Source organism: Nansenia antarctica (genome assembly GCF_963989245.1).
Source record: "Nansenia antarctica genome assembly, chromosome: 4".
Taxonomy (NCBI): domain Eukaryota; kingdom Metazoa; phylum Chordata; class Actinopteri; order Argentiniformes; family Microstomatidae; genus Nansenia; species Nansenia antarctica.
The window spans coordinates 16,054,401-16,069,344 of NC_137689.1; the positions used below are offsets into that span (position 1 = coordinate 16,054,401).

At 44.5% G+C, this 14,944-nt stretch overlaps 1 protein-coding gene across 1 annotated transcript; it reads left to right on the forward strand.

Moving 5' to 3' along the window:
- Positions 1-1,036: 1,036 nt before the first annotated feature.
- On the forward strand, positions 1,037-8,535 carry LOC308156971 (transmembrane protein 47-like; the record flags this gene model as incomplete). Its single annotated transcript, XM_080530435.1, has 3 exons — positions 1,037-1,229; positions 3,644-3,784; positions 7,608-8,535. 3 exons carry the CDS (start codon positions 1,037-1,039, stop codon positions 7,787-7,789), a joined length of 516 nt encoding a protein of 171 aa, XP_080386561.1. The 3' UTR covers positions 7,790-8,535.
- Positions 8,536-14,944: the final 6,409 nt, after the last annotated feature.

Consider the following 14,944-nt stretch of genomic DNA (forward strand, 5'->3'; position numbering starts at 1 on the left):
AGGGTTAACACTAGGCTTAGGCTTAACACTAACCCTAAAAATGTTGCATGTATTTTTTAGATAATTTTTGCATTGCTAACACCTGGTAAATAAGGTTATGTTTTGTATTGCCAGCATTATAAATGTATGTTTCATATCGCCATATCATGCCGAAAATAATGTTTTCAATCTGGGTTAGATTGTTTCATTGTGCATTATAGGCTTGCCTTTTAATTAAAGGGTATTTGACGCAAGATCATTTGTCTCACTGTTCTTGATGTGACACATATATTATGTCAAATAATAATTCTGTCTTTGCAAAGGGCACGTCCCTCTCTGCTTGGCCCAGAGGAGTTAATTTGTCCAATCAATGAATAGACAGAAAGACATGCATTAAGAAAACCTTGGAAATTGTGCCGTGTGTAGAGGCCAATCCCTCCCAACCCCAGCCCCCCCCCCCCCCCCCCATCTCACTCTATCAATAATTCATAGTGCATCAGCCCCAGACACAAAGCCTACTATACCTTCAACAAGCCTTTTTCTTTCACATCGTGATAACAGGATATAATAATGTTATTCTGCTATAACAACTCCCCATACCCACTGCTCATAAGTGATGAGAATGGAAGCTTATGGGCTTACGTCAGATGTAAGGGGATCTTATTGTAGGTCTATTATAAGGGTATATATTATAAAGCCTAGCCTACAATAAAATAAAAACAAATTTTAAATAAGATAGGCTACACGTTATATAAGCTTTTCATCATTACTTTTGCATTTCCCTAGGCATGTTTGTGCGATTTCTCAAACTGTTGCCTGTTGCCTACTAAATGAGATACAATAAACGCGCTCCTGCCAAATGATCAGACCAGAGGAGGGCGCACAGGCTCTAGTATAGCGCAATGCGCGAACCCAGACGGGAGGATAGGACTGGGGGTCTGCATCCAAAGTCACTGTAGTCGATTCTGAACTTTCGGACCTGAGGGCCGCTGCTTGCTGCCTTTCTTGTATCCTAAATTCGCACTCTCTCGGATTCAAGTCAGCGTAATATGAGAACATGTCTGTCAATGAAGTGTACGTTTTCCGACCGTTCAAGTTGATTGCGTTACTTTGTGTGTTTCTCGCATTGTGTTTGGACATCGTTGCGTTATTGAGTCCCTCTTGGGTAACGGCAGACCGTTTTTCTTTGTCGCTATGGGAATCATGCACGGAATCGGATGGCTGGTCGTGCCGTTCCACTCTCACATCTGGTAAGCAGCAAAGTTTTCTTCTTATTAAGAAATGTGGTTAATTAAATCACGGGTAAGTGATTCATTCATCCCCACCCCGATGTGCCTGCAAATGAATTGCCGAAGGATTTACTTCCAAATCAAAGTGTGCTTATAAGAAACCATACCAACAGAGAACAGCTGAGCAAAACTCCAGATATAGGAATATTTGGCACGATGTATGGCTTAAACGTAGGCTATTTGCTAAAAACACAATTTAAACTTTTTTATAGCACTTTTACCACACCAGACTTGGCTATGTATGGATTTTGGGGGTCACCTGGTTATTGTCTAAAGACGATAATATTAAAAAAATCCTTGGATGCTTGAAAATACAATGTTTATACTGTAGGCTGATCAGCAGAAATGTTTTTGAACGATGCGTCATGCAATCGGATTATAACCTCGTGAAAGAAATGTCTGGAGTTTACGGCGATTTTCTATGTACATCATGAATGAGGAGATCAAACAATGGACCATTGTTAATGTAACCTATTGCAATTGCCAGTTCAACATCACGCTCGGTCCGATGATCATCTATACTGCAACGTTTGCGTTTCAGGAGTAGCCTACATTTTATTCTCGGCCTGTCAATCATTGCGCAGATTCGTTCTGTCCGTGTGAGTGATTTCCTGGGGTGCAAGATACTTTGTGTTTGTGAGGGAGGAGAGAAGACAACTGCTCTGTTTGCGCAACGTCACGGTGTGTTGATCTGTTGCAATGTGAAGTTTCTTTCTCAGCAGAGAGTTGTATTGCTGAGCGATTAGTCCCCATGACGTGATGTGCCATCTGGGTGCTCCACTGACCTCTATAGGCATTGTGAATGCAGGTGGGTGTGTACCACCTATTGTTGCGTTCCTCTGGTGGAGAGGACTCTCTGGGCTTTGTTATCTCTTTTTGTCAGTCTCTCTCCCTCTTTGAATTGGGGGATGGGGGCCTGGGTAATGCCTGGCATGAACGCGTTTTAAGTTAGCTCTCTCACACTCACACTGTAAATAAAAACATCCTCTGGAATGTGTGCTGTCAATTTGTGGTAACAATTGCAACTTATGTTGGTCCCTTTGAACATCCCACCCGCACTATAGATGTTTCTTTCTCCCTTACTCCTTGTCAGTACACAGTAGAAGATAGGCACGTTTATTTGTATAGCAAGATAGCCTTCTTTTAGTAGCTGCTTTGGCTTACGCCTCTCCAAAGAGTCAAAGTACTGCTTGTTTTAATCTGCAGCAGGGAGAACCTCTGCAGGAATGCTGCTCACAAACAGCATGCATACAGCTAGCTTTTTGAATCCCCTCCTGCAGAGACCAGAGCAGGAATCAGTGGAGAGGAACACCAGATGGGGTTCTGGAGAGGCGAGTTAATCCTGACAGTTGTTCTCCTCTTTGCGAGCATACTGTCAATTCCCTCCCCCTTAGCACCCAGTCACACACTCGCTGAACCCAGCTGGAGGTTCCCCTGTCAGGGAAACACCTGTCACTCCTCTGCCCCCCTCATAGGTCCATCTCAGGGGTTGGTCTGGAGTGTCATCAATTGAAAGGCCTTCCATTACTTTCCCCCTGGTCTCTCCAGCTGCTGCTGTGTTTGATGTGCTAGCTCTTCTCAGCTCTTCTCAGCATGGGCAAAGCGAGGGAGCTCACAGCATCCGTCTCCAGCGGCCCTGTGGGATACCTCTCTCACACACAGCCTGATGAGGAGCCGGACGGCATTAGGAGCTTGTGTGATGGATCGTCGTCTGTTGTAATGGAGTGCGGAGTGCTGAATTGGAGGCCGTCCCTGAGAGATGAGTCTGTCCCTGGGCAATGAAAGAGAACGCCCCGGGGGAGCTCATTAGAACAAGGGTGGGGTTAACACAGGAGACAGAGGCGCCAGGAGCCCCGGGGCAGAGAGACACAGCAGAGGGCAGGCAGAGCTCATTAGATACTACCTTCAATGGAGCTCCTCTCCCAGCCCTCTGAGGCGAGTCAGTCAACTGGAACACAACAGAGTGAGAGGGAGAGAGAGAGAGAGAGAGAGAGAGAGAGAGAACACATTTTGGAGCTCTGCACCCTGGTCCGTCATGGCCAACACCTGGACAGTGCAGAGACAGATGGGATGGGAGTGGACTGTTCCCCAGAATTGGAGACATCCTCTGGATCTCATCACTATTAAGCCAATGATGCAAGACAGTACTAGGCATGAATCCACTCTGCTGCTGCTCATGCAGCTATTTACTGTCATTTGTATAACACATTTGTATAATCTGTTCATCTTCACCGCATGCACACGGATACACACAGACAAACACACATGCGCGCACACAGACAAAGCTGGGGATCAATTCTGCGAGTGAGTGTATCGTGCCCTCTGACTCAAGCTTGTTAGTAGTGGTCCTCAGTAATGTGTGTCTCCTCCTGCAGACTGGCAGATTGCCACCCTGGTGCTGCTGCTGGCCGGTGCTGCAGTGACACTGGTGGCCTTCCTGGTGGCCCTCATCTCCCTGTGCCGGGGGACTCACAGACGGCACTATCGCACCGTGGCAGTGTTCCTGTTTACCGCAGGTGACTTCCCCATACCTTAACTTACACACAACTAACAGTACTGCACCACAACACAACCATATATACTGTACTCACTAAAGACTAAGAGAAGTATGCAATGTCCTCACCCTCATTGGTGTTCCCTCACCATTTGACAAGATGTCCCATTTTTCAGAACCTTAGCTGTAGATATTGACTGAGAGTGATTGTGAGTATTGAGTGGTAGAGGGGAGGGTGGGCGGATGGAGGAGAGGGTTATGGTTGAGCTCACTCTCTATGCGGTGTGGGATTTGCTGTGTGCCAAGAAAAAGTAGCCGCAGAATTTTGCACAGTTACCAATGAAGAGAGGAATGTAATTCCCTCATGGATAATATTGCTGAAGAAACCTCATTCTCTCATTCTCCCACAGCGTGTGTGCTCTCTCTCTCTCTCTCTCTCTCTCTCTCTCTCTCTCTCTCTCTCTCTCTCTCTCTCTACTCCCTGCACTGGGCCTCTACTTCTGGGACTCTGTTAAAACATTGTTAAGAAGGCCAGGAATGACAGTGCTGAGGAACACATTTTACAAGAGTTTTTTTATTTGTCTCAACTCTTAAAGTTGTTTTGGATTAAATCATGCACTGCGTATTGCTACCAATGTATCACCAACATACTGTAAGTGAAGGAGACTAGCACACAGGACCTTAGAAGGATTTTCTTTGCTTTTTGCTTTTACAATGAAAAAGAAAAGTGTGTGCGTGTGTGTGTGTGTGTGAGTAATAGACCAGTGTGCAGCCAGTACACTATAATGGTTGGAAAACAATGATGGAGCAGAGAGACCACAGCTTACTTGGTCTGTGCCCAATCCCACTTTCTCCAAGTTTCCCCATTTAAAACGGGATTATATAACAGACGGACATCCTATTATGTAATTTATTTAGAACCCAAAAAAAAAGCCCTTTCTCCCACTCATCCATTTTCTCTTGCCAAAAGTCATGCAAATAGAATACAAAGGTTAAGATAGACCAGAGGACAGTCCGATTAAAATCAGTCTCCAGCAGTTCTTTGCTCACGACATCCCACTGAAGGTCAGGTGGACACTGGACACGCCGGAGTTTGCTGCATCAGTCAGTCACTTAGTCGTGCTCTTGAAAAAAACGAAACATCTTAAAAGTCATGAGCACTATTATAGCGCTACAGTACTACACTATAGGACCAATGTGTGGGATGATGAATTGTGGTAGATTGGACGTCTGGGGGTTTTGCTGTTTGTCATTTGCTGGGAAATGTGGGAGATGCAGTGTTTTCTTTCCTTCTCTGTAATTGCTTTCAGGCCTGGTGAGGATAAAGGTCTCCTTATGGCAGGACAGACCTCAGTCAGGGCGGGGAGGGGGAAGGGGGGGGATTTGTTTCAGTCAGAGAGGCTTAGAGGCTGGGCGTGTTGTGCCTGTCTGCTGCTGGCCAGAGGTATGGCCCCAGCCGGCTCAGTCTGGGCTCCGTCAACAGAGTCACGTTCCTGGACTGATGTCTTGCCTGCCCCCCCCCCCCCCCCCCTTCCTCCTCCAGGCTCCACTGCCTTGTCCTGCAGGAAGGAAAAAGGTGGAGTTTCAGTAAATTACACAATGTCCTCTCTCTCTGAGACAGTCCACCCACACACATGTATACACACTCACACGTGCCCATTTTAACAGCTAAAACGAACAGAAGCATACCCACACTGTTTCTCTCCCTCCCCCTTTTTCACAAAGAACACACATACACACACACACACACACACACACACACACACACATGCACAAATTACACAAACGCACGCACACAAACACAATCACAGACAAAATACACATACATTCACAGACTGACTCACACTGACGCATTGACCACACTCACAGCATCACTGCTTCTGATTAGACATATAAGGAATGTGTTGACTCACAAGGAATTGGAGCAATGGATTCATACAATGGGATGAAAGTGAGTCATACGTTACTTCCTTTATGTTTCCTACATGTTTCCTAAAGTTGAATGGGACTGACAATTACACAGGATGAATAAAAGTCATTGAGTCTGAAAGTCTGTTGATGTAGATGGCCCACACATCGCCAAAAATAGAAATACTGTGGCCACTTTCTGGTGACATCATATATTCTTTTATTTTCCACAGGGCAAATATGGGAAATACACGCATACTGTAGAGATCTGTCTTTATAGAGGGATATTTTAGTGTGATTCAAAGTGTTTCCCATGAAAGTACTGTCACCATAGTTCAGACCACAGCCCAGTGGAGCACAGGGTCACGAGTTATAGAGGCATGCCATGGAGGATTTATGTATTTGTCTGGGAATTCAGGAATGTATACTTTGCCCACTTCCAAGTCTGCCCGCCATTCTATTAGGTCCCTCAAAAGAATGTGAAAGAATGGATCACAAGATGAACCTGTGTTGGCTTCAGCCTTTGTGATGAGTATTGTCCAATTATATCTGTCCAATGATATCTGTCCAATGATCGTTGTCCAATGATAGCTGTCCAATGATATCTGTACAATGATAACTGTCCAATGATATCTGTCCAATGATAGCTGTCCAATGATATCTGTACAATGATATCTGTCCAATGATCGCTGTCCAATGATAGCTGCCACATAGATGTGGCATAGCATTTCTTAACTTTCTAAGTATCAACAAACCCGAAGTTGGATGCACAAACTTACTCCAGGAGTCGGATATGCCACTACAGTGCCCTCCGTAATCTTCTTTTGGCTTGGAGAGCAATGTTTATGGAGAAGGAACCTGTGTGTGTGTGTGTGTGTGTGTGTGTGTGTGTGTGTGTGTGTGTGTGTGTGTGGTGTGTGCGTGTGCATGTTTATTGAGTGGTGTTGTTGTGCCTGGGAGTTTGCTGCTGTATGCAGGCTGCGGCAATGAGCAGCTGTTGAGTCTCTGTGGGAGAGGCAGGGAGAGTGTGAAAGTAGTGCATGAGGAGTAGGGGGGTTTTAGAGAGTGTGGAGGACATGGAGGTGACGGGGGACGGGGATGGGGGGGTAGAGTGTGAGGACCCCCAGGGGTAAGGGCTGGGTTGCAGAGGTTTGGCTGTTGTCCCTTTCTGATACACACTACTCCAATTTTACTCTGCAGCCTTGGACACACTGGCCCTTCATAGATAGATAGACTTTATTTGTCATTGTTACAGTACAGGTACCAAACAACGAAATTAAGGAGGGGAGGCTCCCCTGGTGTTTAAGAAAGGAAAAAGAAACACATTTTGGAAAAAGCATAGATGCATAAAATCACAAGAAGATAAGGAGCTGGTTTACATCAATAGAGGCTATGTACACAATCCACTGTACTATACTGCACAGATAGTCAACTAGGGTTGTCATATTGCACAAGAAAAGTATTTTTTTTTTCACATTTTTTTTTTTTTTAAAGTGTCACAGTTTGCAGGCTTGAAAATGTACATGTTTGTGCCTCAGCACTAGCTACCATTACAATCCGTCCGGACTTGTCCTGGGCCCAGAACTTAGGCCTTTTCTGTGTTCAGGGCCTTGACGGCCCTGTGGTAGAAGCTGTCCTTCAGTCTGTTTGTCCTAGCGGCCGGGGTCCTGTACCTCCTGTTCGAGGGCAGCTTGACAAAGTGTTCGTGCCCAGGGTGGGTAGCCATTCATTCATTCACCGCTGTAACAAAAAGCCTATTCATTCAGTCTTTATACAGGGGGATGAGATTGCTATCTGGAGAGTGTGTACTCTATTACCAGCCCTGATCTCATGGAGCATAGTGAGATTAGGCACATTTTCTATGTTTTAATGCAAGAACAGGAACGGAGTATTTTGTCCAGTGGAATCTAATGGTTGTTTTTTCCTTTTCCTTTCAGTGGTCCTTCAAGCCTGTGCACTGGTGCTCTACCCAATCAAGTTCATCGATGGCACGGTTCTGCAGACCTACCATGAGTTCAACTGGGGCTACGGCCTGGGCTGGGGGGCCACAATCTTCATGCTCGGAGGAGGAATCCTCTTCTGCCTGCGAACGGACATGTATGAGGACGCCATGTACTGAGTCCTCTATTTATCTCTCTCTCTCTCCCTTTCTTTCACACACGCACACACACACACACACACACACACACAGACACTCACACAGACAAACTCATACACACTCCTTCTTTCGCTCACATAGACAAGCTTAGACACCCACATACTGTAGAACATACACCTCTCTGATATTTATAGACAGAGTGTGAGGACCTATTCTAAGCCAGAACTCCTGGCTGATCAGCCGGAGAGATGAAGTGGGAGTGACAGCTGTGTGGAGAAGAGAGTCCCCTATGGTCCTGAGAGTCCCCTATGGCCCTGAGAGTCCCCTATGGCCAGTGTGCTCCCAGAGACCCCCACCCAAGGGTGAGGGTCAGGCGGCCATGTTGAAGCACAAAGAGGTTTTTGGACTGAGATGGGCCACTTTAGTTGTGAACTTTTCTACAGTACATCCCTCGGATCTCCATTCTTAGAGGAACAAGGAACAAGATTCTCTGGGCCTACCCGTGGCCTGAGGCGTTTAAGGGATTTGGTATATATTTCCTTTTCTTTTGTGTATTTTATTTTTGTGTAGTTTCATGATGATAAATCATATTGTTAATGTATTGATGGTATCATTTAACTTGCTATCTATTCTCCCATAGGAAGAGATATATTTTATGTATTGCTGTTTGATAATTGCAGTTTCTGAACACTGAAAACCTAATGAGATCAGAGGGAATCTCTCCCTGTGTGTCTTCATATGCTAAACATATCTGGTTTTACTAGCTCCTCCTGACATTTGAAGTGTAAAATAAACAGTCCTGATATCCGCATTATTAAACATGTGTGTCTCATTTGTTTTGAATTATCACAGTGGTTTGTTTCAACTGAGCTTTACAACAGATCATTTTTTCTATCTGCCTGGAATACAACACTTGGTTTAAACATTCTCACAACTACATAGAGTAAGTAAGTAAATAAGATAGCATACATTGCAGAGGTTCTCCGAATAGTTCCACACATTTAGTTCCAGTCTGTTCATAACTCATATCGGGCTTGTCCAACACCCCTAGAATGAGACCTTGGGCCCAAAAATAGCCAGTCAGTGCTATGACAGGAATGTACCACAGAGCAGGGAAGGGGGGTAATGATAGGTGCCCCACTGTGGAGGAAGTGGGATTGCAGTTAACCACTTGCAAACTTTCTCCTACATGGCTGCACCGTTCTTTCACAAGCACAAGGGCCTCAGAGGGCAAAATGAAACAGCCGCAGCCCAATTATAGTTGCCATTACCAATGTGGCTGCTTGTGGGTTTGCGGCTAAATGGGACGTGGGAATGAGACTCCTGGGCTGGAGCGTAATGAGGTTTCGGGACGGGCTGGCAGGATATTGATGGTCTCCCAGGGCTTCCCACAGACACTAATAGTTCTTCCCGTCCACAAGTTGAAAGTGTGGCTAAACCCCAGGCAAATAGTTCAGGATCCCCCCCTTATATTACACATCTATTGTGCCATGAGGATGCTTGTTGTGTATCAATGTTGGACTTTTTTTTAATTATCTCTGAATATCAGAGACGCACATTGTAAAAACAATAGCATGTAAACATGACACATTTCCTCAGTCCATGTGGAATTTACATTGTTGGCGTTTTGGTGTGGTTTGAGAAATGTGACGCAGGCTGTGTGTTATAGGGCTGGGCCATAACAAAAGTTCAAAGTAATTCAACACCAAGTTCATGCCTTTTCCTTTCCACATTCCTGGAACGACCATTCAATAAAATCTCCTTCCTTCCGGATATTCCGCAGGAGGACGCTGATGTAATCAAGTAGTCGTTTCAGTGGGCGTATTCAATTAGTTGTTTTTGTATCAGTGACTCAAAACAAACCATCAGTATTGCTGATCCCCCCCCTGTGACTCAGACTAGTTTCCCCCGAGGCTCTGTTGTTCAGGCAGAAGAATGGAATGCACTGCCTCGGCTGCTGTTTCAACCCATCTCATCTGGTTTCATCTAGCACAAACTGCACCAGCTGGGTCTTCCCCCCCCCCATGCCTGGAATTGGGTAATTCTCAAAACGATCTATAACTGCAACCTGTTTCTGTGTTTCAGCAGCACCAGTGAGAAGAGTCCCCATGCTGCTCTGTGTAGGGGCTCGTGTAGAACACTTCTGGCATGGTGTCAAACTGTCCTCATGCTGTCAACAGCTCCTCATAGGAATCACCCTAAATTAGATTGTTAGACCAAATTGGATGCGTAGCTCCTGTGATGATTATTGGTGTGGCAGTGTGGGGGGGACCAAAGATGATAGTATTCCTTTTTTTAGATATGACCTCTCAAGAATTCAAAAAGTGCAGCATATTGGTTTGTCATAGACGCATGGTATGGCGAAACGGGTTGCGTTCATGGACTTCACATAGGAAGAACCTTCATGTGATGACACAGGTATACATTCATGATACACAAAGGGCTTCATTCAAGCAATTTTTGCTCAACTGTTACTGTGAGAGAGTGGTTGTGAAATGGAAGTCAAGTTTAACAACTGTACAATGTTCTCAAATGAAACTTTATTGATTGTCCCACAGCCTAGTTGAGGGCTGTGGTGGAATAATATGCGTGATAAGACATTTTATTTATTCATAAGATATTCATTGACCTGTAAGACTGAATTCACAAGAGTCACTGAGTCAGATTGTCTTGGGCATATTGACGACCCAGTCTAGTAGACAGTGAAAAGTGTTCTCCTCTGCACAGGGCGCCATGCTTTACCCAAGCAAATTCATATACATGCTTCATATACTTTAGGTATACTAAATGTGTGCTATTTTGGAACAACTAATAGTGGTCTAAATACATGACAATACAATACTTTTCAGTATACTAAGGTGCAATTTAAAGTGCATTCAGTCTAGTGAACATTTGGTAAGTATACTAAAGCCCAAACTAAAGGAATTTAATATGTAGGTAATTTAAGTAAGTATGGAGAAACCTGAATATATTTTAAGCATATACTTTTTCTTCGTTTATGTAGGAATTCTAGCAATGAGCTTGCTCAAGATAAGTTTAAAGGCACATTTCTAAAGCCAAAATGTGAAAGTTTAAACTACTACCAAGCATTTCTTGTCAAGTGAGAGGTGTTCCATGTCAGTTGAAAGGTAAACATGTGTGGTTTCAAAGTAAAATGACTGCATATATTAAATAGCATTTATTAGTTGAGATATATAATTTATTTTGATTTCAGTACTGTAGTGATAGATGGGAATCTACCCATACTATATGGATGCAAAGGAATGTCCTGTGTTTGACAAGTAATGGTTTATACAAACACTCTCTAATTTAAAACCAAACTTTTTTTTAAGGTGATAAACCTTTTCAGAGCTGGTAAATGTTCACCACTACAGTTATTTTGTTTACTTAACAACCACTGTCATTATGTTTCAGCATCCCACCACATTGAGGTCATCTGAAATACTCTCTCCTCTTATGCTCAACCACACCTGCACTCTAAACACGTTTTCTCATGCCACCTAGTGGCCAAACCAGGCATAAAGACACCCAGAGTATGGTGTGGAGATACAGCTTAGGAAATGTGAGGTTAGTTGAAGGAAAGTCGTTTTAACCATGATGTAAGGTATGTCTAGTTGCTTTCCACTAAGTATATAGTTTGGCCCTTGTCTAGTGGACAGGATGTTTCTACAGCTGCATATCCAGGTTGTGCTCACCTCTGGAGGTGTGGAAGGTGACACCAACACCTTCTGACTGGTCCTGACACCCTCTCACACCTGCCAGTGTACCCCCTCCCCTTCCCCGCACTCACACCAGATCAGCTCCTCAGTCAACATTCACACTCAACTGAGTAAACAGTGTCCCTTAAACAATACTGTTGGATTCGGAAAACAAACATTTATTCTAAGAAGAAAACTACAACAAACTACTTTAACTCCTTCGAGTCCCCCTGCAACTTGTTGAGCGGGTGGGGTCCATGGAGAGCAGCCTGACCCCAGGGCACAGTAACCAGTCTGGCCCTGCTCTCTGTGTCTCTGCAGGGACAGATTCCAGTTACTGAGCCTGGGGGACAGAGGTGTGGTGCAGGAGGTGTGCTCTGGGCTGGGACAAGGCTGTGAGAGCCATGGTCACTAAAAGAAACGTCAAGTTGGTGGTTACAACAAAACATAATTAGGCATAAAACACAAGAGAAGTTCCTCAAATTCAAAACGAATATTTCAGAATAGCGAAGGACTGACCTCTAGTCACCTCCTCCTGAGGAGAGGGATCCACAGCTGCTCTTTCCCATGAGGCAGGGACAGGCGGAAGTCTTCAGCACCAAGGACCAACAGCAGCCTGAGTAAGCCAGTCTAGAGGGTCTGAGTATAGGCCAGTCTAGAGGGTCTAAGGAGGCCAGTCTAGAGGGTCTGAGTAGGCCAGTCTAGAGGGTCTGAGTAGGGTAGGCCAGTCTAGAGGGCTCTCTATCTGTTTGAGCCCCTGCTCTGAGAGACCGGAGAGGAGCAGCTCAGTAGAACCCTCCCCCTGACCCTGCACTCCAACATGGCCCCACCAAAATTAAATATTAACCTAAAAAGATGACCACCCTCTGCCAAAGCACCTGCACTGAACTCATCAGATTGGTCTGGTGCTTCAATCATTGAATCATTGAACTTGTATCATTCAAACCTATTGTCGTTTGACATAATGAAATGTTTCAGACATGACGTTTCAGTAAATTGCCATTAGTTACAAATGACTCATGAAATCTAAATGATGATGGTGAATTCAGCCGTGTCAGTCAGGGCTTTGACCCCCAAACTGATTGTTGGACATTGTTGAGCATTGCTCATCAAATGGCTTCTTCAGTGCATAAAGAATGTCTAAGGAATCACCATATTCCAACCTGGTTAGCTATTATGCTCAAATGAAACAAGTGAGATCATACTGTACATTTCTAGTGTGAACACCATTTTGTGTGTGTGTGTGTGTGTGTGTGTGTGTGTGTGTGTGTGTGTGTGTGTGTGTGTGTGTGTGTGTGCGTGCGTGCGTGTGTGTGTGTGTGTGTGTGTGTGTGTGTGTGTGTGTCACAGCCCGTCAAGTTTGGCACATTCTGACACATCCCTGAGGGGGTGTCTCTGCTTTCCTTGGTAGTCTTCTCACATCAGTGCTTCTGTTCCCCATCATCCTGTGAATGTGCGCTTCATCAGCAGTGTAGCTTCTTTGTGCCTCAAGCGGTTTCCTAATTAATTATAGAATAAGTGTTCCTGAGTGATAATGAACTGCAACACACTGCCTGTGTAACTCCACTCTTCCACCTCACGTCTGGATCAGATGAGTACATATCATTTATATCATCATATATTATAGAACTGTTAAAAATAACCACAGTCACATGCACGCAGGCACACACACACACACACACACACACACACATACACACACACACACACACACACACACACACAAACACACGCAGACATACACACTCACACACACACACAAAACTGAGAAACTGAAAATGTTTCACTCCGTAACCTGGTCACAACGGTGTGTGGCCTTGTCCAACTTGCTTTATCTATGTGTCCGTGGGCAGAGAGGCCGCGGTGTGGGAAGTGCTCAGCTGCCTGTGTGATCTAGTGAGTGTCCATCAGTGATAAAGCAGAAAGAGGAAAGACCAAGACAGGACAAACACACACCAGGTGTTCATTCTCCCAAGTCCAACACACAAACATGATTTAATCATTACACTCTCCCGTGCATTGGATTCTCATCTATTTCCCCACACCGACAGGATTCGGAGAGCCCATTAATCCTTTTGTGTAACTTGCTGCTACAGAGAAAGACTGGGTCATTGACGTTTTAAGGTGTCAGCAGACCTCAGTGCCGCGTAAGTGCATCTATACTGATGTTAATTTTGGTAAAATTGTCTCCCTGTTAAAGTTACATTATTGACAGACAGGTGGGGGAAACTATGGTCACGTGGGTTAACATGTAGGCCTATTTCAACATAGACTTCACAAGTCTATGGGATTTTAAATAGTTGGACCAGCACACACTCCTTTTCTGCCTAACTATTGGCTCTGACTCAGCCCAGACTCCAAATTATTACAATAGTTTCTGCCGACCAAATAATACAATATGTTTGGTTGTATTATCTAGCTATAGGCCTGGCAGGTAAATACGGAAGGCAGAACAAGGCCAAAACCACCCGATTTGTAATCGGAATGTTGCTGGTTCAAATCACGCTGTGGACACTCGTTTTTGTGTGTGCTAATTATTGCTACTTGTTGTTGCTTATGCTGGAAGTTAATGCCTCACCTTAAACCGTTAAAGTTAATGCCCAGTAGGCCTACTGCCTAACCGCCATGTATGTCCTAAATCACGTAAACTCTTACGCAACGTATCTTAAGCTCTTGACGTATCTTACATCAAAACAGGTGGTTAAACGCTGGTATAGCCAGGTAATAAGATCCCAAGACTGTATTTCCTGGTCTGCAGGAACGATCCCCCAAAACGTAATAAATACTATGTTTCCCTGTGTTCACTGCCTGTGTTGCAACCTGCAGAAGACATCTCTTCTTTCACAACAAACAGATATCCTTTAAAAATACAAATGAAAACAAAGAAGGGACCATAAAATGCTGCTGATAGATTTACTGGTGAATGTTAATAAGGAATCTTAATCATGTTTATGTGTTAAAAGAATCAGCACACTAGTTCGGTTGCACTTATTACCTAGTGTCTGGTCTGACTGAAACGGTGTCATGGTGAGTCTCGTAATGCTATTCAGGTGTGGGCTTGCCACTGGCTCCAGGGAAAAGTCTATTTTCAGAATCAATCGGAGAGAGGTCATATTTTTCCCTGAAGAAGATCCATCAGACACATAGCTGTGGAGAGGAAGCTACAGTGAGCTATTTATTCCTCACAGCTACAGCGTCTACAATACCATCCGTTTTTTGTGATCTGTGTCCTGACTCCTCTCCATCCCCCCGCTGTGTCTCTGTCGGTTTCTCTTTCAACAGGATTAGATGAAAGAACACTACAGACGTACGTGGTCAGCAAAGGTGAGCTGCAGGCTGACATAGGTCAAGAGTGGAATACTTATGTAATCCATTCGGACCTCTGCTGTGGGAATATGTGTCTTGGAATATGTCTTGTTTCTGAATGCCTAGTTTTATATGCTGAGATTGTGTAAGACTGTGTTTTACACTGAGAAAG